The sequence below is a fragment of the Apteryx mantelli genome, chromosome Z, assembly GCF_036417845.1.
Source record: "Apteryx mantelli isolate bAptMan1 chromosome Z, bAptMan1.hap1, whole genome shotgun sequence".
Taxonomy (NCBI): Eukaryota; Metazoa; Chordata; class Aves; order Apterygiformes; family Apterygidae; genus Apteryx; species Apteryx mantelli.
The window spans coordinates 50,935,421-50,963,270 of record NC_090020.1 but is presented as its reverse complement, the minus strand read 5'-3'; the positions used below and the strand labels follow the sequence as shown (position 1 = coordinate 50,963,270).

Here is a 27,850-nt window from a genome sequence, read left to right as displayed (position 1 = left end):
TGGTCTGGGATGCCTCATTTGGGGCTCCTTTATGTTAGTGTATATCTGCCTGTAGCCTAAATCAGGAATAACTTCATTACTGTGTGCTTAGAATAAAGCTTCTTTCCAGGCATGGATAGTAAATGACTGGTTGGCACTTTCCTGCAATGCTCCAAGCCATCTCCAGCTTTACAGCTGCTCCTTTCCTAGAGAACAGAAGGTTGCATTGTTTGGAAAAGGAACAAAAAAACTGTGACAGAAGCAGTACTGGCTGCCAGTCTTAAATCTTGAATAAATGTCACGTATAAGAAAAACTGCAATATTTATTACAAATCCAGGGATAAGAGTATCTCCCCAAAGCTTTGGCAGTTCAGTTCAAAACTGCTCGGTAATTCCGGTTTTGAATCTTACTGCATGCTAAGGGAATAGGGTGGAAGAATAAGTAACATAAAAATTGTTTAAAATAGAGCATTAGTGTTTTTCTTCAAGGGAATACTGTTGCATTTCATGCCTGAGGGGGCAAGTCTACTCTGATGGTAATGAATAAAGGCTTTGAAAAAAGCTATTACTAAAAAGCATCAGTTTATTGCCTTATCCTCCCACATCTGTTTTTTCCTCTTCCTTGATATTTGTGTTAAATATGAAGCAATCAAAGCAGCAATCACACAACTAGAGCATACAATAGACTTCTGAAAAAAACTGTGGAGGTGGGGTGGGGAGCATGAATATTTCCAACTCAGCGCCATACCCTATAGTTTAGTTTCCTTCATTTAGAATATCAGTCAAGGCCTGCAGCAGTCTATCATCTCTATGCTTGTATGGTTTGGCATTGTAAAAAAGATCAACATAGTCACTGTACAGACTTTCTTCTGAGTCTTTTAATTGAGAGGGCTTGTTTAACTTTTCAAGGGCTTGATAGAAGTGTTCATATGGAATATTTAACTTCTCACTTGCAGTCTTCTCTGGCAGATGCTTCTGAGCCATCTGTCTGCTAAATGCACTTTGCAGTAAGTGTAGCATAGCCTCTGATGGAATTTTATCTTCTGCTTTGTCACTGCTACTACTGGCACCGTCTGCAACTTTGGGTTTTTCACTCAGGTACTCCTGTGTGGTACGGTCCTAGAATACAGAATAGTATAAAGAAGATTAAGTGTCAATGAAAAATTGACTGGAGTCAGATTTGCTCTGAATATTGATGTGTGTATGTGTGTGTGTGTGCAGATAGATGCTATTTTTTCATTCAGGAGCCACTAGCATCTAGAAAAGAACTAGATCATTACATAACAAAATTGACTATCAAAAGGACTGTATTGTATAAAGCATCAATTCTCACAAATAATTAGGAAGTTATAAATTCACATTCCAGGATAAATTCAGATTGGCAGAATACAGCATGCCATTTTACAGCATGATCTTTCCCAGCCTTAGATATGCTTGGCTGTACTGAGGGAGAACAGCTCCCCAGCTGTCTAACTGGAGGAAGTATATGAAGTGGTGACGGTGACTAAATGTGGTGCAAATCCTTGCGAAAAGGACTGAACTTGGGCTTCCATATAATCTACTCTGGAGATGCTGTTTTGCACTTTTCACCTGAGACAGGACAGTGAAGTATGGCTAACTAGTGGTCATGACATATATCTCAGTGGGAAGATTAATGCCAAATACAGATTTACAAAGAAGTCCGAGAGGTGTGGCCTCATTTCAGCACTGTCTGTTATGCCTCCCATGTTGACACAGTAGCATGTGGCTGCATAGTTTCCTAATTTTCACTGGGATTGTCTTTCTAATTGAATACTAATCTTATCCTGAGCTGTTTTACTATGTCCACCAAACTTCTCCTACAGTGCCCCCTGAATCCAGATTTACCTTATTTCAGCCTCATATTCTTGCACACAGTTGCCATGCCTGTGCACACTGGCTTTTAATGTATCTGAAGACCAGCCTCATGTCTCCTTCAATCTTCTCCTTCCTAAACTGGCTGAGGAAGGGATATTTCCTCTATATTTTATGCACACACTAATTACTTAATGGGGAGAGAAACAGATGTGATGTGATTAATAAAGTATTCTGAAGACCTTCAAATAACTGAGCATTGTTAAAATGTACAATATTACCATCATGTGCATCCAGAAATCCACCACTACTCCCAGAAGCCTAAATGGTTTGTTTTCCATAAAGTGCTACTTCAAAGGTAAAGAAGGGGTCAAAAAGGAGCTGGAAGCAACAGATACGGTTAACTGAAACCCTCTGAATCAGTGAGTCCCTGACTTCTGTGTTGTCATTTGTTACAAACTTCATGCCAAACTTCCTGGAAGCACTCCCAACAGGCAAGCTCCTTGGGGTCTGAGACTTGCTCTCACTGGACTTACGATAAATTTATTGTACCTGTTAGAGAAATAATCTTCCTTCATTGTACCACTCAACAGCGTGAGATATTGAGTTCACAGCTTTAGTCCAATATCCTCTTAACATCCCAATACCCTTAGATGTTGGTATATGAAAACAGAGTCTAAAGAAAATATCAGTTGTTGACATGGACAAAATCACAATACTCACACAACCTACATGTAGTTAAGGGCTGGAGGAAATGAATACAGAATGAATATGTGTCTTCTTACTAGAAAAGATACCATTTTCTTATAAACTGAAAAATACATAAGGAAGTCAATTAATGTGACACTACCTCTACAAGGTCTGTCATCTTCTCCACTCCTCTTCTGTCATTTTGCACAGCATTGTAGGATGTGTACACACGTGGCTGCTTCATGTGTTCAGGCTGGGTAGAAGTGCCATGTAAAATCAATTTCCAATTTACAATCCTCCCTTCATTTTGTATTCTCCTGGACTAAAAGAGAAGCACGGCATTAGCACAGGTTCTCAGGAAGTATGAAGATGAAACAGAGGATACTTGATCTTAAGGTAGACAGAAGCCACTAAAATAAATTATATGGCTTTCAATATTTAAATTTAGACAATGATTTATAAGCACCAAAAGACATTAGAAACAGAATATGTCAGAAGGTGGAATTTAATACAGGGACTTGACTACTCCAAATATTCATATTTTAATGCAACATAATTATAAATGAATCATGTGAGCATCAAAGGAATTTCATCATAACATAGAATGCCAAAAATTACTGAACTAGTATTTTATGTTGTTAGAGTTTGTTCACCAAGCCAGTCCCTGGCAATGTCACCACAAGAGTTGCCATTGAAATAGTCATTTGGAATAATATTCCACAGTGGTCGATGTACAGCAGTAATCTGAAACACAGCTTGTGGAGGTGAGCAACAAATGCTTTATGCATTACTTTTGATGACAATATTTAAATAATTGAAAGCAGTAGAGACAAGTATGGAGAATGCTGAAACTCACTTTTACCAAAGTTTCTTTTCATAATATTTGCTCAGACATTAGTTACTTAAGATAGCTGCTGAAGCTCTTATTTTCTGACAAAACCTTCCACTGAATTTTACATATGTTTCTTGTACGTTTCAGGGACTGCTCTCACTTGAAAATGGAAAGTGAGAGGTAACTACAAATAAAACGCTCTTCTTAACTACATTCCAAAAAATGTGTTATATTAGTTACAAAGAGCAGGATATCTGTAACCATGGGGTTAGCTATAAGCTCACAGTATTAACACTACACTATTGATAATAATATTTACTTCTACTGCCTTGTCCATCTGCTCAGTACTTGGCATTATCCTGCTGTTTACAATTTGAGGCCAATAGGGGTTGGAGACTCAGTGTCTGATAGGAAGCATTCAGTTTTTGTCAGGACCTGACCCCTAATGACAAGCTTATTAACAGACCACTTCAATGAAATTCTCCAGAGATGAGTGAGCTTGATCACTCTCTCTCTTTAAGAGGATGATTTTTCAGTTGCCTATCAAACAGCTTTTTCTGGTGTCTCACTGTTGTAATCCATATCCCCAGGTGGTTTTAGTAAACGTATTTATTTTATATCTGTAGATTTCTTGGCTTTAATCCTTAAAGGTTTTTCAGCAGTAATTATGCTGAAAAGAAGGTAAAGAAAGATATACAGCAGAATAGCTCTCTAAGGTCACCTGAAATTCATTAATTCAAAGGTTAGGAGTTAATGAAAATTATGAACAACTACCAAGAAGAGACTAAATCTATCCTGTGTTCTTCTCTGCAGGAAAATCTAATTTGCAATTAATCATATATAAATTGTATTCCATATTCCACTCCATAAATCACAGAAAATTATATTAAGTGATTTCTCTCAGTGACATATAATGTGAGGAATATATAGGCATGAACTTTTATTGATAGGTATACATCAACGAAATGAAGCTGGTTTTGTGTTTATGTAATGAACAAGAAAATCTGACCCTCTCTTTTTTGTGTGTTTCAGAAGAGCTAGTCTAATCTTTTAACCAGATGGATATTTACTTTAAACAATGTCCTGTGGGAGTCTGCTTAATGAGAAGACCCTCTCTTCAAGATGCTTGATAGTGGCTATCAATCATTTTATCTATGCTAGTTTCCACATACTTCGCTATTTAACATACAGATTTACTTACCACATCAGTAATTCTTAATACCCAAGTGCCTGTTGGATTCTCTCCCCATGTGTGAACAGACATGAAGTCCCAGTTCTTAAATCCATTAGGAGACTTATCTCTCTCTCTCTGAGCCAGTAAGACAGTGCTGGTCCCTGTGTTAGTGCAATAAATCAACAGAAGTAATTGTTCATCCACATCTACTTTTATTTTTCAGATTATTCAGCTTGCAGACTATACAGTGCATGCATAGGTTACCTGAAATATATGGTATTTAACACTGGTTTGTGGAATGGGAAAAATGCTATTTCTGATCACTGGTTACTTTAATTCTTTTCATAGAAGTATTTAAGAGCATAAAACCTGTCATATTAGGTCATATTAGAAAGGTACACCTTGCTTAGTATTCAGTCTCTAATAGGAGCCAGTAGTAGATGCTCATAAAGAAGCATAAGAGACAGATCATACGTGGCCCGTCTTTCTCCAGCAATAAGCAGTTCAGGGAATTTTTGAGCTGGAAGTTTCTAAGTCAAACCAGCATTTTAAAGAGCCACTGATAGATATATCTGCCTTTAATTTTTTTGCTGCATTTAAATGCTTTTTTCTAAATTCAACAGCATCCTGTGACACTGAGTGTTGCAATCTAACTTGCTAACCTGGATTACTGCTTGGAATGTGTGGAAGGTGACTATCACATCTTTAAGAAACAGACGTGGTAGCAGAGAAGAAAATACTCCAAAAAATGAAGATTGTACAAATTAACATATTTTTATGAAATGCCTAAGCCAAATAATTTTTTGTGGGCATCAAAAAGAGGAAGCTTTGCTCTCCTTCCCACTTCATCATCCCTGTTCTTTCTCCTCCTTTCTCACCTTTTTTTTGGATTAGTTTCCTGCTGTTTTAATGAGTTAGACTGGCTTACCATGAAAAGAGACAAGCAGCAAGGGAATGGGAACGTGCACTGGGGAGCAGGTGAAGGGAGAGGTAAGACAGTTTGGGAAGTGGAAGTGGGACATCTCCTTTCAGTATCAGTGAGTTGTTAATTCATCTCACACAGTATTGTGAAACCAAAGGCTTATACAGAACTCATCATTTATGTTTTTTGGTGAGTGAATGTAAATTTTGTTACGGCCTGAAACTCTAACATGGTAAAAAGCATTCACATTATTATTATTATTATTATTATTATTATTATTATTATTATAAAAATGCAGCAGTTTGGAAAATATTTCTGCAGCAGAAGAGATTTTGCTGCACAGTAGGAGACTTGTTGTGCTTGTTTGCATATAAAGAGAGAGCAAGGGAGCTATATTTACATAATATAGAGCAGAAAGCCCCAGGGAGCCTTATCACAAGCTATAAATACATTTAAAGATAACACCATAAATACAGAAAAGGAACAAGATGCATTCGGTAGGAAAATTTTAAAGAAAAGTGGGAAAACTGCAAGAACCAAGGGAAAGAACAGTTTAACCATGATAGGAACATGATACTATAGTGGAGGCAGTAAAACCAGCCATTGCTACCTCAACTAAACCCACAGAAGCACATAGGGACATGAGAAGATATTACTATCATCAGTCTTTCAAAAGGTGTGTTTCACTGAGGTTCACCATAATTCCTAGACCTTAGCAGCAGAACAGCATCTTGGGAGTGAAACACTTCTATAAAAGTGAAGTGAAGGTTACTGTTCCTGTCATGTGCCTTCTCCATCATGTGCCTAGAGACCATCCATCTATTTACTCCCAAGCTAAAACTCATCTAAGATGGAGTTAAATTTGAAAATACACACCAATAGTCAAGAGTAAAACACATCATAGTAATATTACGGTCATCTCCCATAACAAAGAAGGTAAACTCAGGAAGAATTAAGGTTAGGTTTGAAAGGAATCACAGACAGGTAGGGTTTGGAAATACACAGTATATACACCACCTTAACTCTGCTCTCTAGTAACGTCCTGCAATAATGATGTGAGCAAGGCTCTAGCATTTTATTATCTGTGAATTACTAGATTAGCCTTGGTATTAGTAAATTAGATTAGACTGATTTTTAAACTGATATCTGAAGGCTTGTCTGTTTTTTTTCTAATAATCTCAGCTGACTTACAGAAGATCTTACTCTCTGCAAAATTTTTTAATACTCATTCTGCTCTTTTTCTTCTCCTCATAGTGTTATTTCAGGGCACTGACAAGGTAACTTGCCATACTCTAGCACATTTAGAGTAGTGGTACTAAGGTGCTTAACAGAGACATTGTGTTTTTAAATATACCACTGAGAAAACACAGTTACATGAAATCTAGGGAGCAGATTTCCTCAGTTTTCCATTAGTTCATCAGAGCACAGTAAGGCTGATAAGCACTATCAAACTGTAATTCATTGTCTGTCAGGAACTCTCAGTTTTTGCAGTGTTCATGTCCTGTCTCTTAAATGTAAGGTATTAGAAATGATGCCCTCGTTTTTTGAGCTATGATTTCCCAACTTCTGTTTACAAAAATAACACATGAAGGCAGAGAAGGGGATTCAGAGAACCAGCTGCCTAATTCCAGGACGCTTTGTCCTCACACTCACCTGTTAGAAGTGACTAGTTTTGTCTAACAATGTATTGAACTACTTTTAATCAGGTGAAGAGCAAACAGATAGCTTTTAATGAAATAAATTTTACACACTACAACAGCAGAAACAAAGCATTTCTTTTCCTCCTTTACCTGATGGGGATACCAGGGTGACATGAAGATCCCCCCTACGGGAATATTCAATTGTTGCCTCAAGCTGCACATGCTCCAGTGACGCAATGGAGTTTTCTTGACCTTCACAGGCTTTCGTGGGAATTTCAATGATGACCTCCCCATTTGCTCTTAATAATCTGGCAAAATTACAGAAATTCTTTGATTATTTACAGAAACTCTTTGATTCTGTATTATTATGTGAAAGGCAGCTGACACATTTGACACTCATACCAGAACGGTAAGAAAGGAAGAAGTAAGAACAAATTTTGCATTTTTTTTTTTGAACAGTCCAGTAAAAACCCTGGGAACATAATCCTTGAAACATAAATAATACTAAAGTGGACCAAGTTCTAGGGACTCCATAAGCTTGACTTGTGCAACACACTCTGGAAACAAATAAGCAAATTTTATAATTGAGGGTTTCTGTCAACACTTCCTTATCCCACAGGAAATACAGAAAATAGTCTTTGCAGTCAGCTGTTTCACATGACTATATCAGATTTACAATTTCATTGCCTCAATGAAATCTCCAGAAGAGCTGTTATCATGGAGCTAAATTTTGCAGGAGGCATACCCTTTTTAACCCTTTGTTGTAAGTTCCATTTCTAGGAAAGAAAGCATACATCTTTTGTACATTCTCAGAGCACTGGGCATAGCTTTCTTTGCGCAATTTCCATTAATTTTAATGAGAACTGGCTATCTACATCTCCACATAAGTCATTCAGAATTCAGGATCTTGAGATCTTTGGTTTTATAATGTAAGACAGAGTATTGCAATAATAATATCTAAACAGTAAGTATCACATACATCACTACTGTATTTAACAAAAAATAGAAAAGAAAAAATAACAGATTGTACAAAGGAGAGGGAGCATAAAAACAGATTGATAATAAAATAGGATAGATAATCGGTTACCAATCAGTGACACTCCACAACACTGTAATATGTTTCTAGAGAATGATTTCTGGTACACTTACATAGTATAATTTGTAGCTTTGAAATAACTGCATTTATTCTATGTGGGGACAAAAAAGGTGTAAAGATCCTTATTGATTAACCAAGTTAATGATTAATTGTAACTTACCTGTATTTTGAACTCAGTTTAGGCTCAATACAATTGAAGCATCTGTGAGTATGGCTGGTAGGTCTGCTCAGCGAGCCTTTGAGACACTTGCATTTCACAAGAGCAGTGCTATGAATGTGACTAAAACTCAGTATATCATCCTAATTTCAACAAGTACTATGTATGGCACAGAAAAAATTGCTAAGAGCAATTACAGCTTTTTTTTTTTCTTAAGGCCTGTGGGAGACTTTGGTAGCCTTTTCTTCATCTGCTGATAGCAACATAAACTTTTATATCTTATCTGATCACCTTCAGTCTCACAGTATCATCCATCCATACACTGGCTGCACAATCAGACACAATAATCTTATTCTTTGTAAAAGCTTTTGTGGTAATAATTTCCATCAGTCTCACTAAATGGCAAAAAGCAAGAAGACAAATGCTGCTTGCCTGCCCCTGGACTCCTGAGGAATACAGTAAGGCAAAAACAAACAAATCAAAAAGAAACCTCTTGGCTGTAGTCTGGCTTGAAGCAATCTGTGCAAAATACTACCCTTCAGGCTTTACTATGATAGATGCAATCTGACATAAGATTAGCTACTGCTAATGCAAATTCCTACCTTGGTTCAAAGCTTTTGTCTTTGACAATACACTCTTTCTTTTCTGGTACTCCTTTCCATCTTTCAGGATCAGCTAAATCCACCAGTGCATTGGCATTGAGTAATCCAAACCCAAATCGGCTGTTTACCATGAGTCCAGCTCCATTCTTTTTCCATCCTGGATTGCCAGCCAGTGGATCATATTCAGAGGTCCAGACTACCAAGTGTTGCATATCCCTCCAGGTTAGATTTGGGCTGTTGAGAAAATGTTCCTAGTTAATTTTTACAGGACTATCTATCAATTTTCTCTCAACTATTAGTCTGCAATAGAACATGTTTAGGAACGTATATGGCACCCGCTTGTTTTAAAACCAAGAGCATGACATATGCTTATCCTCACAGTACTTCTTCAGATAGATCTCTGTTTAAATGAAGAACTGATACCTAGCAAGATTAGAACCCAATTCTTCTGAATTATTCAGGCATTTAAAGCTAAGTATCCAGCAAAGCTGACATTTCCTACCACTCTTTGTGGGACCTTAACTTTGAAAATTCACTGAGTATTTGATTCTGCCTGGGGTTATCTACACCCTTTAAAATATGGCCCTAAGTATCTTGGCTTATGTCATCAAAGAAATGCAAGAGAAAAGGGAGTTGAACCCACATCTTTACAGGACTAAACCTAAGCCCTAATGCCTAAAGTGTTTTCTTTGAAAAGGCTATTGTTCTCCCTCCTGGTCCCTCCTCTCTCCTTTCTTCTTTCCCCTGTGTATCATATATTGGGACTACCAGCCCCACAGGATTTGCACCTGCCTGCTCTGACAGTCCAGCTTGGGTACTCCCCATTTTATGCCGCATCACCAGCAGCAAAGGTTCTGCAAACTGAATAAAGACTTCACGTAAACTTGTGCAACCTATTGTCCTCAAATTATATTCTCCTGACACATGTGCAGCCTCACCACCTTTAATGCAATTGATTGGAACTCAGTAAACAATTGTTGCCCTTGCACAAAAAGGTCTAAAATCCCTGGCTCATCATCTCTTACATGTGTTGGCCCTGCTTTGCTAGGTAGGTGCTGAGGCAAGTAGCTGCTTATTTTTATCATCAGATTGAGCAGATTTGACTGACAAAAAGCAGAGCTGCAGCATAAGATGCTGCCACTTTTAAATAGACAGCATTAGGGGGAAGATAGTGGGATGGCTGAGACAGAGGAGTTTCAATGGTAATTTTAGGACATCTTACTTTGCTTCCAGAGCTAGAGCAAAAATTCCTGCTGCCAGTGGTGCAGATGCAGAGGTCCCAGTGTGAGTCTCTGTACATTCATTGTGAAGATCAGCACTTGTCTGATAGGAAAACAACAAAAAACAACTGCGTGAAAAACAGTGGTAAATACAGTCATATCCATACTCAAAATCATAACCATGTATCCTTTACTCAGTGCGTATTAATACATTCCTCACCAGCAGACTAAGTGATGGATGTTTAAATCCGTTCATATTTCCATCTACTCTTTTTACATCAACTATAATTTCTGTATCAAAATGCTTTGTGTTGGAACAAAATACTCCCACTGAACATCTTACTTTATTCTACGGTTTCACAATAAGTGTTTCAGGCTTACTGGTGAATCATAAAAACACATCATTGTGTTGGGTCTAGAACATTTAAAATTACTGCCTGCTTCAAAATTACTCATAGGATTAGTACTAGTGTTCTGCTCCCTCTTCAGCAAAAGAACTACAATTTGCAATGAAGCATGTGCTTTATACCAAATACCAAAATCATCTGCCCTGGTATCTCAAGATGGAAAGGGGGAATGCTGAAATCTCCACATCTCAGCTAAAAAGAGAAGCCATTTAGGAAGGACCAATCTTTTGACTAACCTGCAACGACATTATTTTAATCCCCATCCATGTAATTTATTGTAAAACTAGCATCAACCAGAGCAGAACAGAGAGTAGAGCTCCTTGAACATTATTTTATCACAGCAAATTCCTTTAGGAGAAGTTATTTCTTCAAAAGGTAATGAAGGCACTGATTTGTCCACTTGCTAAGTACCTTTTACTAGTTTGGAAGCACCACTGTGGCTGTCATCAGTGGGAATGGAGGGGCTGAAAATCTTACAGAAGGTAAGTGGTAAAATGGCAAGGAACATCAGAAGTCCTTATATTCTAAATCTTTCTTACTTTTTTATTGTTACAATCCCATTAATTCTGTATCAGATCCTACCCATTGGCGGGGACCTCGCTCTCTTAAGGAGATGAGATCTGCTCTTTTTAAAGAATGGGACCATATCAAACTTGATGCAGAGACCTCTGTCACACCAAACACGAGAATATTTCAGCATACTGATATAATTGCCATTGCCGTTTAGCCATTGCTTTACAGTAGAGGATGTTCTGGGAATAAAAGCACTTTTTATATTTCTAATTCCCCAGTGTTTTAAGATGGAAGTACTAAGCATGTAAAATATAAGTAAAGCAGGCACTTGAAATTAGGCATATAAAAGCTCTCACTTGTTATTTTCATATATAATACACATCTATGTATGTTCTGAATCTGGTAAAAACAACCTACAATTCTTTGGTCAGTATAATCCCCACTGCTGTATGCTGTGGCCAGAGTTGAAGAGCACTTCTCTGCATACCAGGGAGAAAGGCCTTGTTGAGAAGCACTGCTAATGGAGATAGTGTAGATACTATCAGTGTAACCATCACAGTCACAGTTGTCACCCTGACGACCTCCATTTCCAGAAGCCCATACGAAAATGGAGCCTTTTCCATTTCGGCCCTAGAGGAAATGAAAGAATTGATTACCAAAGGAAGAAGAGAGTTTTCAGTCTCTGCAATACATTCTTAACTACCCCTCCCTGCAAAAATGACAGCATAATATCTCAAATATTTTCAGATGGAAGAGGACAATTTTCCATATGCACTGTGGAAGATGGAAGAAACTGACTAGATGATATATCCTACTTCACATCCTATAGTAATACTTTTTAGTTTGTCTAGTCTAGATTTAGTGTTCCAGGTACAGCAACTTTCCTCAAAATAAGTTTTAGATTTAAAAAAAGAAGCTGTGATCAACAGGTAAGTTTTTCCACATGCTGACGTTTGGTCCTAAGTATTTCTATGAAAAATCACCATTTTTTAAAGAAATGACAAGTTCATCAGGAGTTATTTCACTTGCATTTCTTGTAATCACAGAAACATGGGTAAGTGGTATGAATGATCCATGATAGGAGTTTTCCACACAATTCCCTTTTGTAATGAAGCCTTTCACTGTTTGGCATTCACTTTCTGAGTAACGGCAAACCAGTAAGCACATCTGACTGAAAACCCTCCTTTCCCTTAAAAATTTTTGGGCCAGCAACCATCAGTCTCAGGACACAACCACTTTCATTCCCTGCTCTGGTCTCCAGTGTATAATGAGGTAGTGGCAGCTAATAATTGTTGCTAACAGTGGAGTGATGCAGCAGCATGTAAACCATCACAGCTATCCTAGATGAAATAAATATCAAATATTCTGTCTTAAACTGTGCTAGTCCTTCAGCATAAAGAATCTGTTTCATGTGAAGAGCAAAAGCTTGTATTTTCATTCAGTGTTAACAGATACATAGTCACTGCAAACAGCAGTCAGAGATACAGATTTTTATCATCCTCCCTCAGACAAGACTTGATTTTACTTGTGCAAGGGGTAAGAGACATATGCAGCACTTAAAACATTAAAAATAAAGAAACAGAAATAGAAAAATAAGCTGTACTCTTTATGATACAATTGCTAAAACGGGAAGGACAAGCCATGTCCATTACAGTAAATGAGATAATATCTTCTTTTGAAAATAAAGGCTGCAGTCCAGTGAAGCACTGGTATATGCAAGCAGCTACTTGGTTTTCACTTGGAGTGCTACTAATGCATCTCATGCTTAAGGCTAAACATATGCTTAAGAGCTCTGCTCAGCCAGCAATAAAACTGGTGTGCAACTCCGTCTCTGACTGATTTAAATGGGAGTGGAGAGCACCCAGATCCTTGCAAACGGAAGCCTTGCAAATTAATGGGTAAGTCTGCTTCTCTTAATAAATTAAACCTGTAAAAAATATTTGTGTTCTTCACCACAAAGATAATCCCCTTTTTCAGAGTAAAACCACAGAACATTGGCTCCCTAATTCTTGCCTTTAATTCTTCTTCTTCTCTTGCAGCCTACTTACGGACTTAGATCTCTGTTTATCATCAGCCCATTCCTCTCAGCCTCCATTCTTTTCTCAGTGAATGCCCGTCAGTTGTCAGACTCTTCTTTGCCTTCTCCCCTCCTTCTGTCTGCTAATGTTAATTGCCCTTTTCTCCAAAATCCTTTCTTTGCATGTGCCCTTCAAGCTTGCCTCCATTTCCTTCCTTTCTCATCTCTTTGATTCAGTTTTCTTCTCTGTATTAGTACCTGGCCATCTTTAGATGTCTTTCCACCTCACTGGCAAGAGTAGTTTATTTATATATCCCCAATAGCTCTCAGTCTGCACCCTACTTATCATCCAACCAGATCTAAAGAGGATAACATAAAAAAGAATTGTAAAACCAATGTTTTCAATACTCTCAATCACGCATTTTTACTGTCTTAATTTTAATTGGAACATGGTATACACCAACTTATGAACTAGTGCAATTAACACAGTACAAGTCCATCCACAGGGTGCTAAAATGCATCACTATTTCACCAAGTAAAAAATTCACAAAGCAGAAACTTTGTATTAAATTTTTATAGGCTCTCAGTGCAGAAATCCAATTACTGTTCAGAGCAAAACAAGCAGGCAGAGAAGGGTGGGGGTAGGGTGAGACAAAGGCAGCAAAAGTAACGGTGGAAAAAGAAAGGTTACCTGTGGAGGATACCAGCCTAAAACCAGCTTAAAAAGCTCTAACAGTGTTTTTTAAAAGTCATGTTCCGGCTGGTAATTTCTCTGACCTGTACAATTAAAATCCCTTTCCCCCTTCTCAATTGTGTTTGAGCAACAATAGCACAAACTATTTTCCTTTCCTCCCCGATATGAACCATTTTAAAATTCTACTCCCTGTCATATTTCACTGTAGCTTTCTCTTACATATCCTACCTGTTTTATCCCATACTCAAAAGCCTTCTGTGCCAGTCTGCCAGGTCCCTCTACAGTTTTACCATCATCATTAGGGCCCCAGCTTGCACTGTAAATATCCACGTGTTCTGGATTGAAGCCAATTGAACTGGCTTCAATGGCATCAGTGACTATTCCATCCAGCATACGTATACCTTAACAGAAAAAAAACAGGCAGATTGGATTTATTTTCTATTCTCTCTTCTTTGTCATACTTAATCATTTGTAAAGTTTCCAGCACAATTAATACATAATTATTGCACTATGGGCTACTGCTGTTCATTTAAGTAATAGTCAGCACAGTTATAAAGTCAGTGTGAAACAGTACACTTACCCTTTATTTGCAGGGCTTGGCGCTCTCTATGAATATTAAAAACAAACTGTAAAATCTTGGTTGCACCTTATTTACTTTTTTCTCTCTTTTTGCAGAGAGCCAAAAAGATATGTTATATACTGTTCCTACTTTTTCTCATTGCATTGTGAGTTCTTCCTTTACTTCTTCTTCCTCTCTGTTAAATCTGTAACAGACTTCTTTCCTCAAATTGCTAATAAGTCACTGAAATTAAACAGGTTTTATCAACATTTCTTTTATCCTTAAGAGTTCTAAAAGTTTTAGTTCAAAGAAGCAGTTCAAAATGCTCTGCCTAAAACACTTTATCCTCACAGTCATTAAGCTTTTGCTGTCTTTGTGATGCTATTTCACTAGCTCTTCAATCTTCACTACAAAAAAATTCTCACTGTTGTTTTACTACTCCATTTTTTCCACTGTGAGCAATCCAGAGATGCTCATGATATCTAGCCATTAACATTTTATTAGGAACTGCATGATCTAACCTTCTTCAGAGAAAGCCTGATCTCAGGGATACTTAAAATTCAGTGGCAGACGGCAGCTCATCTGCACTGGATCTTTAGCTCTGCAAATCTCTAGATCTGCACTAGGATGGCTACCACTGTCCACTGCTGGATGGGGATAGAAGTAGCAGGAAGTTTGGCAAAATTCCCGCTGTGACACAGCTCTCCAGCAACAGCAACAATGTAAGAGCCAGAGTAGTCAGGATTCAGCTTGTGCATTCCAGCAATAAAAACGTCTGGGTTCTCTTGATCTTGGCAAGTTAGTACTACAGCAGCTGCACCACTGCAGGCAGTGGGTGAATTATGAATACTCATTTTCTAGTGTAGAAATTCATGTGGATTTTTCCAAAGCAAAACAGGCAAAATGTGAGTGTTCTATACAAAAAAAAAAAAAACACCAAAAGCCCCTTTGCTGTGCATCTCAGTCACTCATGCTTTTTTATACTATTAAGAAGGAAAAAAAAGCCTGTAAGCATAATTCTTTTCCCAAATGGCTAATCTTTAAGAATCCTAACATCTCTGAGAAAAAGCTGTTTTATTATTTCATATTAGTTAGTGGCAAAATGAGACATAAAGGAGCTAACCAGCTCAGCCACTGCTACTCCACTGTCAGTGGTAAAGGTGGAAATAGAATCAAGGTATATCTTGTATTTCAGATGCTAAAAAACAACACTTACTCTGGCTAGGCTTAAACTCATACCATTTTGAATACTCATTTTTTGGCTCAGAATCATGAGACTCTCTCATACCAGTGTGCTGTGAGCAAAGATCTGTCTGTGTGGAAAAGACTGCAAGCTCTGGGTGCTAGGTTGTAACATGTAATGAGATACTGGGAATGCAGAGACTAGTATACAGATATTTCCCAAACAGGACAAAGCCAACAGTGCAGATAAATAATGCAATAAGGATGAAAACAAAAACACTGGCAACACACTGGTGAAAACAATTCAAGAAAAAAACTGCTGTCTTAGCTTTATAATCAGTAAAAATCCTGCCCATTTAAGTCAACTCAGAGATTTGATGACTACAGTGATATTTCCCTAAGCAGATTCCAATTATTTGCTCCTGCATACTGTTTCCTGTTCTTCCACATGCTTATTCCTGTCATCGGTCCCACAAATTCAAAACCAGGCAAAGCCCAACACAATTTCAGTCAGATACATGTATCTGCCTGGCAGAAGGCTATTTTTAGCAACACGTCACTGTGCTGGAACTCTCAGCCCAGTCCTCTGTAAAATGGAGCTTCTTAATCATTTGATTTCCATGGCAGCACCAGAGAAATATCGTAGCACAGTGCTATGGTTAGATATGTGTAAATACATATACTCTGCTTTATTACAAAGAGGATTGATATGCACACATTTCTAAGCTCTGTACAAAATAATAAGTGGATATTAAATGAGACTGAAAGGTATCACTTTTAAAACTGACATTAAGAAGTACTTTTTCACACAGTGCACAGAAAAGCCTGTGGGACTCACAGCCATACAGTATTGAAGAGACTCATCAAGTAAAACATTTCAGAAAAGGGCCAGACGTTAACGTGACTAATGAGAACACTCAGGATTATTAAAGTTAGTACTTTTAAGGAAAACAAAAAATTCGAATGGAATATTTTGTTTTATCCCTCAAGGCAAAGTTAAACCAACCTCCAATGGGGAAGATTAGAGAACAGGCTATTCCAAATGTCAGGGTGTCTTTCTCTAAAGCAGCTATTGCTGACTGTCGGAGAGGAGGCATTGGCCACAGACTGCTGAATTTATCCAGTATGGCAATTGCTACAAGCAAACAACCACTTAAAGTAGTCATCCTGAACTAATGTCAAATAGAACTGCGTAATGCATCCTTTCATGGATTTAAAAAAATGCCTGTGAAGAAACAAAGCCTATATAGCTTGGAACATCAAAAAAGCCTTCCAATGTTTAGCCAGTCCAAATTTATCTGAATCCTTTGAAGACTTCTCCAATCTCTCACTGTTCTTCACCTACACTTTTGCAACACACCTAGGTCTTATCAGGCTGGTCACACATACCATCTTATAATTTCTTTCAACTTTTTCATTCTCTCTCCTCTCCTGCCCAGGTATAAACAGCTTTCTGGATAATCTGGATTGCTGGATTGCATTTCCTCCCATTAGCTCCCTTTTCTAGACAAATCAGCCAGCACAGATTTGTAGTTTGCATTTGCAAATGAAGACAGAGCACATGCAAATAACTGTGAAAGAATCTTCTCTGGAGATGCAAGTGCCTTAAAATATGGGCACAGTGGGAGTTCAAGTATCTTTGCAGCTTCATCCATTTTGCCCTGCTTTGAAAATTTGGCGTCTTTGTCTTATGAAGGAGATATTTTATTTAAACAGAGTATGACAGTGTAATGCATTATGGCAGACTGCAAAGTTGACATCTATGACAGCTCAGTAGAGTAAATGGGAACCTACAAACATAAGACTGAAATGGTGGGAACAGCAGTTATGGTTGTCAGTTGCCACTCACTGTCCTTTGTTTAAGAGGAAAAAAGACAGTAATGGAAAAACTAGGATTTTACAAGTCTCTCTTCCTGAGCTAAATAAGCATTTGCAACTGATACTTTGAGCGTGTCTATTTCATGAACCTATAATGGATTAAACTTTCAATCACCTCTTAAAAAATGGCAATTATTGATTGATAAGTAAGCAAGACTTTACCTATTTTCAAAATTAACTTATGATTGTAGCAGAGAAGTCATCTGTTGAAACAAAAGCCACAACAGTATGAATATCTTGACTGACATGACCTTCCAAATATAATTGTGTAGATGGCAACAATATGCTGCAAAGTGTGGGTAAAAATTTGGATATGCTTACTTTTACTCTGCTTAGCCCCTTCTCCTCTCCCATGCCACCTCCTTCCAGGAGAAGCAGCTGTAAGAAGTGAACTTATTGTTCATAAAAAGATAAAGTCTCATCTCTGGGCACAATCTATACTGAAGATATAAACCAAATTCCAGAGAATACGTTGGCACTTAAGAAATTGTGTCATATAGATGTAACACTTTGCACTATCACCAGACAGGATTTTGTAGTCTAATACTGGGAGTGACATTTCCTGAAAAGGACAAACCATTCATATTTCAGATTAATGGTGACTGAGAATACTCAGCACTTCCCAGAATCTGTCTGGTTTCCATTCACATCAGACATCTATTTTTGTTTTCTTACCTCCAACTTTTGAATTGTAGGCTACTCCAACCCCACATTTTCTATTGTTGGCTTGCATGGCAATTTCTCCTGCACACCGTGTCCCATGTCTGAATAAATATAGCAAGAATAAACAACATTTGATAACCCATACACTTCTCTGTAATGTGCACAAAGACTCACTGGTGATCTTCCTGATTTGGCAGATGTCTTCCTTTACCTGAATGTAATGCAACTATTGAATAACTTTTGAATTATGTCTACCTGATGCAAAAATACTTGTTCCCTTAGGCCTCAATCGACATAATCTGACCCATTTAATCATCAATGAATCATCACAGGACGTGATAAATACCTAATCCAAACCACACTGAGGTCCACAGACCTATGGGCTATCAATACTTTAGCAGTGTGCAAGAGAGAGGTAACATTATGGGGCTAAGAAACTGCAAAACTCCTTCAGAAAGAAATATGAACAAGTCACTTTTAATCACATATTTAGATATTCTTTTTTAATTACTGCATTTACTTAGGATTTCAGACAGCCTTTAAAATATCTTCACCATTGCTAATTTCTTCTTGTTACCAAGTATTTTCTATGCAAATTTTTCTTGCCATAGGGGATTCTTGTTCCTCAATACATAAAACCTTCAAATAAGTGTAACTGTAAAAGAGTAGTATTATTTAATGCTACAGATTGTTATCCAGTGAAGTGTTTGAATGCTTCTGGGCTGAATTCCATTTACTTATTAATAAAGATTAGAGATAATACAGGTAGATTTAAGAGATAATGTCACTGGAAACAAAGAATAAGGGCCTCCCACCCTTAAATAATGCTATAACAAAGCAGAAATGTCATTCTCTAAATGTTTCATTCATGGTACATTCATCCTTTGATTGATTGCTTTATTTCCACACACTTACTGATTTATGTTGTGGATGCTATCACACTGTCTGACAGACAATAGGGAACCAGAACATCAGTTCCTTACTGTATCTGTACTGAATAGTAGCATCCTAAATGGCTTAGGAAATTGACTTTTTTTGAACACCAGCTTTTAAAGAGATCCATTCTCTTCTCTTTCTGATGGACAAAATCCCTCCCTGAACTACCATGGGTGAGCCTAGGTGTGACAGCCCCTTCCTGATGTTCCACTGAGTTCCAGGGAGGTGGCTCTAAAGAGGGCATGGGAGAAAATTCCTCACTCCTTCCAAGCCATACAGTTCCACTAACTGAACGGGCTTTTTATCTGTGCTCAAGTCTCCCAAAACTTTCAAAGCTATCATTGTCTCACTGGAGACACTTAGGCCAAATCTGATCTACAGGAGGCTTCCATCTGTGTTTTTCTTCAGAAGAGACAGAAAGATCGTCCAGGAAGTGCACCTACCCTCCTTCAGTGTCTGAACATGTGTCACACCGATAGGAGAAGGAGGTCTGAAGCATGAATTTACCTGTGCACGCACACACAGAGCTGGAAGTTATTCTGCCATTCCAAAAGGTGCTGCCAATACTAGAAAATAGCATCTTTAGATGCAAAAGCTGACCTGAAGGGATGGGTTTTTTGGTAGGTTCCTCTGAGAAACAATCTCTTCCAGAGCACTTCACAGGGGATATGTATTCTCTTAACATTCACAGTGCAAGGCAGAGAACTGAAGCCAGTATCTGCTTAGGTAGATGTCACTCTACAAACACACATCATGACATAAACAGATTATTCCTTTCAAATATGCAGAATTTCAGAACATTAAGGGGAGATTAAAATTAAAGAGCTCTTCGTCTAGGAACTTCCTTCATTTCCAGTGTTTGTGCAATGTTATAAGGGCTTTTCCTTTTGTTTGTAAGTGTTGCATTGGGTGTGGACAATTCTGCACTTGAATATCCTAACGCAAAGTAACAGCGTACTGTTTCGTTCTCTTTACACAACTGGGAAGCTACTCACTTGTTTTCGTTTGTTGGGTCATATCTAGGAAAAGGATCGTGATCATTGTCATTGAAATCATAACTTGCCTTTGGATCCTATATTAAAAAAAAATAGAATTAATTGTGACAAGCAGAAAGTGCATTTTAAAATGTTTAACGAAAGGGTTTTTACTGTCTTTATTTATTCATTTGGTGTGCCTCATGTTGACAGGAATCAAGTCAGTAAAATTTGATAGGCATTAACAATGCCATAAACTTTTTATGGAGCTAGAAAGGTTTTAATAATTCAGCATTAAACCATTGTGTACAAACATTCGTGGAAACTAAATTCACTGAAAAAAAAAGAAAGCTATCTTTGTTCAATAACATTCAGTTTCCTGTGACACAGATCAGGTTTCAAACTATGCCTTAGGCAAATATTTCCGTCTCCATCATGTAGGGGCTGCCTTACCAAACAGACAGCAAGCTGGAGAAGAGTGCCTGTATATCAAGTTTGCAACTGATGAAGTTATTTCACAACATTCTAATGCCCAGACTTACGTAGTTAGCATAGATGTCAGTATGATTCCACTCCAAGCCATCATCTAGTACTGTGATGACAACACCTTTTCCTGTAATCCCTTTTTGCCATACAGGAAGAACATGGAGATCCAGTTTGGGCAGTGATGGAGTTATTCTCGTATCTTGCTAGGGGACAGAAAAGGATAACAAATACGTCAACATTTTTATCATTTATATTACACAGGTCCAAAGTTGTATTGTAAAGGTGCTCTAAATCATCCCAGCCTTAACTTGTATATTATGCATAAATTTCCCAAAGATCAAACAAAAATGAGTTTGTCCAAACGCCTGTAGGACCGAAACACTTCCCCCATTACTTGAAGCTCCCTGAAGACCACTCCTGAATAAAGATTATCTCATATTTTATTAGAGATGGGCAACAAAAACATGGGAATGGTAGGGATGTACTGATGATCCTTGGAAAATTGAGATAATCAGATCTACTAATGTTTGTTCTTTTCACCTGATGAGAAGCTAAGGCAGTAATCCACAGTGCAACAAGCTGCATTTTCTCCAAATACACTTTCTCCTTTGAAGTCTGAGCTAGCCAGAGCAAAATAATTAATGGATAAAACAATTAAGGTAGTCGCTTGGTTAGGAACAACTGTGCTGAATCACAACTTGCTGTTTACTGCCTTCCTTATTGTTCCTGTGGAAAATCAATGGGAAGCATGAATCATCTACAGCCTTCTCTTCCAAAGCAAGTTCTTTAAAAAGTAGCTCCTAAATGGGTCATTTTTCCATTCTAATATGAAATAGGTAGTACACACATCTAAATTAGAAACTTTGCTTACTACCCCATAAAAACACAGATGTAAACACAAGCATTTTCTTCGTTTTTCTCTGTGCATAATTACCTAAGTCAATTGCAGGTTTTTCATATCTTTGTTTCCAAAAGAACGCTGCACAAAATACGAGGCTTAGATAAAGAAATATGACCTTTCTTTCACTTTACTTCTTCCTTTCTGACTGCTGCAGTTCAGGAAATTATTTAAGGTTTTAAGTTTTGTTCTCTAGAACCCATCAAATAATCATTTTTCTGTTGATGCACGCAACACCTTGAATGGAGTTAAAAACTGTTGCCATCAAATCAGGCAATAATAAATTTATTATGACAAGGCAAGGGAATATTTTGAAAGAAAATGTTTAACACATATATTTAATCTGAAATTTCAATATGCAGTGGAAACAAGTATAAGCATCATGTTCTCTGTTTCTCTTGTGGGAAAACTGGAGGGAAAAGAAGTGAAAAACACACAAAGCTGGAAAGAGGAACTATTTCTCCTAGAAAGCAGTACATTGCTTTCCTCACAAAACTGCTTTTTTCTTACTCTCTGTGTGTTTGTGTACTTGTCCAAAAAATCATCTTTGAAATTCTCTGTTTCCTATAGGAAATAAGCACAGAAGAAAGAACATATTGAACTTCAAAGAAATGTGAAATTCTTTCAGATTTCCATTTTCTGTGTTAAGAGGAAGTTTGCAGGAATCTTCATGAGAATATTTTATGGTATGCATTTTATAACTTTTTTCTTCCAACTCAAAGGAAAGAGAGGGCAAAGCATTATACAAACAGGCTAGAGTATGGTCTGTTTTCTCTAAACTGAACTGGAGAAGAAAAAAAATTTCCAGCCACTGGGACCAAGTTTGTGTTTGACTATTTCTCTTGATTTGCTATCCCCATCCTTAATCCCATCCCTATTCTGAGCAAAAGCAATGAAGCCTAGACTAAAGGCACAACTAGATGCACAGTGGGAATACAGATTCCCAGAGAAACCATATAAAACATAAACGATCAACTGTATTTCTGAGTTGTCACATACAGACAGAAACTATAGAGGGCAGGAAATTCCTTTTTATTGAGGTTTTGAACAAACGAGCTGTAGAGAACCTCTTCACTTTAAATCACAGTCTGAAGAGGATGAAGGTGCTTGTCATACGCATAACAGATTTTGTTTTCTTCTGGAGGATGCACTATGCACTACCAATTTTAATAAAGAAATAAATCGTCAACTTCAGAGATGATAAGGCAAACCTTATATGACAAGCACAAATATTTTAAAATTCTTATAAAGTTGGGTTTTATCTCTTATACTGCTTTCTAATGTCAAGCACCACCCTGAGCAGCAGCAGCCTGAATTGGCTTCTAGAATCTTTGCACAAACTACACTTTGAAAAAGACAGAAGGTTGCCTGCAAATATCATGCACGGATATCTCTCATTTTTATAGCCTATGCTAATGAGAGGGACTCTTCATCTATTCTCTTCAATGCAATTGCTTTGATACTGGTAAAAATAATACAGCTGATCAGCACAACTGAAATTCATCATCTCCCATTTAACAATGAAACAAATTCTTACCAGATACCACTGCTGATTCCACATAGGATCATTGAAAAGATTTTCTGCTGAGTCTCTCAGGGTGGCACGCTTAGTTCGCTTTTTTTCATATTGCTGTTCTGCCCATGACACCTACAATTATTTGTATAAACATGACAGGTAAGCAAGCCCCTATAGGTTAAAGATTTTCTTAACCTAGAGATTAAGGGTTTTCCTTGCACAGCAAAATTTAGATACCTAAAGGAAAAAGTGGAATGTTTGATGCTGAGAGGAGGATTATTTATACAGTAGTACAGACTACGTTAGGGAAGAGCACTTGGTGAAATCACAATATTACAATAGCAATTCATATAAAATCATTTCAAGTTAACAGTGGAACTCCTGTGAATACCATGCAATGCAGGCTTTTGTGTTGAATGTGTAGTACGGTTAGAAGGTTATCTAAGCTGTGGTGGTTACTCAAACAACCAAAACACTGTTCGTTTCTTTCCCCTACCTACATTTTAATGCCTCTCTGTGTATACTGGGAATTTACAGAGAAGCCAAGATTCACTCTGGCTTTAGTCTAGCAGTTATAATGATGCTGTTACTAATAGTCCAGCTGGACCTTCAAGTCTCCTTCCCAGCAGTGTTTTGAAGTGCGTTCAATTAGACTAACTTCATCACTGGCATAATTCCATTTAAGGCAACTGGAAGCCAAAATGATCACGTGTGTTTTGCTAATGTGTCTATGCACTGAATTGCATAGCATTTATGCATGAACACAGCCATTTCTGAAGTTACTAGGTTGCATTTTGAAAATGTTTCCAGATTTGCTCTCCTAAATGGATTAGTGAAACTAGTTCAGATCAAATCCAGATTCTGATACCTTTCTTTAGGCTGTGTGCTCCATCTGTAAATGGGCATAAAATGTTACTCACTGCTAGCACCTGGACTATCGCTCTGACACAGCGCAGGTTAGTGCTTTTTATCCCAATTTCCAAACACGCAAAGCAAACTCAGGTTCAGTAGATTGCCATGATGCTGCTACAAGCCTCAAGTGGAGGATGCCTTTGTATCTAACCTTTTGCTTTAAAACCCTGAACAGATTTCAGTACTTTTCTCTACTGTCATCCAATGTCTTTATGGTTTTTACATCTGTCATCATATATGATATAATAATAAGAGTGGCTCAGAAATTATTATAATAAAGAAATATACTGATTTGCTCAAAATACATTTTCCTAATGAGAGCCTAATGGAAATTAGGTACAAGAACACAAGATGTTCATACAGAACGGAAGATGAACATAACCATGCAAGCATAATATTTTAAACCGCTTTATTGATATCCAAGAGCATATATATTTGTGCACAGGTTAGAGCAGTTATCTTTCTCTCTCTTCCCTGCTCACAGCAAAGCTTAGCCTCTTCATCACCTAATGGTAATTAACATTTGTCATCTTCCATGCTTGTTATTTTTGTGATGTGGACAACTGCTCTGTGGGAAATGAGCTGAGACCACCAAGTGCATATGTCACACAAACAAGCCAAATGTTTGTCACTCAGCAGCTGGACTAGGTTCAAACTGCTCATCTATTACAAAAGCTGAAGGCCCTATGCCAAATCTCCAGTCACTGATATATGAAGGAGTGAAGATGATTTTGATTCAAGTCCCTTGCAAGAAAGTAGATTTGGGAGCTAGTGCAAATATTGGAAGGAGTTAGGAACCAGATAATTATATCCTTTCAAAACATTCACAGCCATTATCCATTTTACAGCAAACACCGGGACATCTATAGGAAGCAGATGAATATTCAGATTGGAGCCAAGTTTTGCCCCAGCCGTCACACTTAGCAGACCGCATAATTCATGAAGGAGCTATGCAAACAAAAGCAGGATTCACTTCTTCTCTTTCCCTTTTTCAAAGAAAGGATTTTAATCTTTCAAAATAAGCTGTTACTGAACAAGTATAGCTCTTTGGAGTAAAGGTCATTTATAACTACATAGCATTACATGATTGCTTTCTGTTTATATACTTACATAATGACATAATTACATCTCACTCATTCACATAGCTAATTTGCATACTAGATGGTAAATAAAAGGGGAATTGGAGAAAATTTAGCAAATCACCTGTAGCATTTTGAAGCCGCATTTTTAGGACCTAAGTAAATAAATCTACCATAATGGTTGGCAGTAACTTATGTAATGCAATTGCAATCCATTCTGCTTACGACATTAGAATTCAGTGTATTAAACATGCTTATGTTTCCCTGTATAATATATGCATTTCATGTAATCAGCCCAAAAAGGGAGGAAATGCAACCAAAATTCTGTTCCTGAACATTGTGTTATGACAGCATTGAAAATTTGAACATAGGTGTGGGTATTAGTTAGAACATTTGTGTTAGGTCCTTTTTATGTCCTTTATGTATTACTTGCCTACACTAAAACTGTGGCTTTGAACATCCCAATTTAGAATGATTTCACCTAACAGACTTAACTGTTAAACCAAGTTTACAATGAGATAGATGGGAATGTGCAGCTTTCAAATAGAATCGGCAAAACAAAGTATTTACTGTCTGCCCCTCTCCTTTTGTTCTTCTAGATACACATAGAATATTTCCTCCTAATTAACATCTGCATCCCAAAACATCACTCAAATAACCGATCATTTGTTCTCAAGTGATTTGTCCTTAAATGATAAAATGATATTTTTCACAACTAGATTGCCCACTGTTTTGGACAGCTGATATTTTGACTTTGATTGCTGCAATAATGCTAATTTGAAATTCAAATTTCATTGTTCTGAACTTTACCAGAAATTGCGTTTCGGAGGGGCTGACAGCATTCTGCTCCATTCTTTAAATTTGCCGCCCACCTTGCTTCCCCAGCATGTTTATGAACAGGCTTGTGTATCTCTTAAATAAAGTCAAATAAATGCAGAGTCTCCTTCAACAGTGAATCTACCTTAGACCATTTAAGTCTTGGCAGGCTGAACTCCTCTACGCTGTGCTGGTTGTCTGATTTCAATGGGATCCAAGAGTATCACAAGACTACAAGCCTAAACCCTGTGATGGATCCTCTTTGAGAGGTTTTAGCTTGTCACGAAAGCAAATACAGCAAAATCTCAGTCTTTTTTTCCTTACATTTTTGCAATATTAAATCACTTTAAATCAAACCTAATTTCCATGGCCATTGCATAGACATGGTCTAATTAAGCTCACTGTATCTACGGATTTTTATTTTGAATTGAGTCCTGTGGTTCCCCATTCATATTTTCATCAACACACATTGATATCTGAGATTCCAAAACTTTGCAAGGCTGCAAATCTTAAATCTTAATTTGGAAAGCACTTGCAAAAAATATGGTAAAAGAGGGTCAGATTCTGTCTGTTAATGAGAGAATAATGAAGTATTATTCAACATGAGTATGGATGGCAGAATATATTAGACTTGCAAAATGAGTAAAGCATGCCTGTGACCTCATTAGAAAGCTAGCAATACGCAGACAGCATAAATACAGGGCATGAAAAAGAATAAATGTAACACTTACCCGCTCATCATCAGAAAGTCTTTTAGTGATATGAATGGCACTTCTTCGAGATCGTCTTGGATGGTTTTTATGTCTGAATAGGTAGTGATTTTTGAGTGATCCAATCTATAAGACAGAGGCAGACTCTAAATACTGAGAGGTATTTCCCCACTGCAAACAAATATCAACAATCATAACCTGTCAGAATTTATTCAACAGATGAAAGAGCAAGACACTAGCCTTTAGATATTTTAATCTAAATTAAAACACTTTTCAAGAAGTTCTTATCACAGCCTGTGTGCTGTTAGAAGGAATTGGGGGGAAACGACCTCATGTAAGCTAATGTAGTTACTCTTGTAGTAGCCACCTGTATAAAGGCACTACTCATATCTTGACATAATCACATTTTGAAGGACAGGTTTTAAGTATCATCATATTGCACAATTTTATCTTCTCTTATTGGGGTTCAGGTGAACAGGTGGAAACAGCTTTATGTGGCTTCACAAGCCTTATTATAGGATTTGTGTTTTTTCAGCACTTCCTGAACTGGCACCTTCCTTGCCCAGTAACTGAGAGCTGAGTACACGCACTCCGGTGCAAGTGTTCCTCCTTCCTAAGCAGGTGCTGTTTGAAACTGGTGGAAGTGAATCCGCTAACTTCAAAGGCAGCAAGATCAAGGCTTATTTAGGGGCGCGGGTTTGTGCCTGGACGTTGGAGGCCAGCCGTGGCGGGGGACGCAGGGCCCCTTCGCACGCAGGCGCCGGGGCCGCAGGGAGGCCGGAGGCCGGGAAGCGGCCTTGTGGTGCTCCGGGCCTCGCACAGGAGCTCGGTCCCCCGCGCTGCCAAGCGCAGCGCCTGGCACAGGCCCCTTGGCTGGAGCGGGGAAGGCGCTATTACGCAGAAGCAGTTACTCATCCCTGACAACGCTGACGTCACGGCATCCCGAAAAAAGAGGGAGGGCAGCTCTGCAGAAACCCCGCGAAGGCACCTCGGCGGCGCGGCCGCGGGCGGGCGGGGATGCCCCGCCGCCGCCGCCGCCTCCCCACAGCGCCCCTCCGCGGCGGGGAGCCCGGCCTGCCACCTCGGGCCGGGGCGCTGCGCTGCGCTGCGCGGGCAGGAGCTGCGCGCAGCCCCCGCGAGCCCGCGCAGCGCCGCGCGCGGCAGCCGGCAAAAGTTTAACAGCAGCCCGAGGGGAGCGAGCCCCGCGGAGCCGCAGGTGGCTCCGCCGCGCCCGGCAGGGGGAGCTCCCGAAGGGGGGAGCCCGCCGCGGCCGCGCCGCCCCTACCTGCCCCACGAGGTCATACTCCAGCTCCTCGGCGATGGCGATGGCGGCGGCGGGACCCGCCGGGACCTCCGCCGCCCACTCGTTGAGGAACTGCCGCTCGGCGCCGCCGCCGCGGGTCACGCAGCAGGCGGAGAGGAGCGCCAGGGCCACGCACCGGCCGGCCCAGCGGCGCCCTTCCAT

At 38.6% G+C, this 27,850-nt stretch overlaps 1 protein-coding gene across 1 annotated transcript; it reads right to left on the bottom strand.

Annotated features, from left to right (window-relative positions):
- Positions 1–372: 372 nt before the first annotated feature.
- On the bottom strand, positions 373–27,850 carry PCSK1 (proprotein convertase subtilisin/kexin type 1). The gene is made up of 14 exons (XM_067315411.1): positions 27,671–27,850; positions 26,407–26,511; positions 22,890–23,000; positions 20,511–20,657; positions 19,990–20,066; positions 18,071–18,159; positions 14,005–14,177; positions 11,483–11,695; positions 10,148–10,248; positions 8,926–9,159; positions 7,221–7,378; positions 4,536–4,669; positions 2,663–2,824; positions 373–1,098 (listed from the first exon to the last, which is right to left on the bottom strand). The coding sequence occupies exons 1-14, from the start codon at positions 27,848–27,850 to the stop codon at positions 736–738; spliced, it is 2,247 nt and encodes a 748-aa protein (XP_067171512.1). The 3' UTR covers positions 373–735.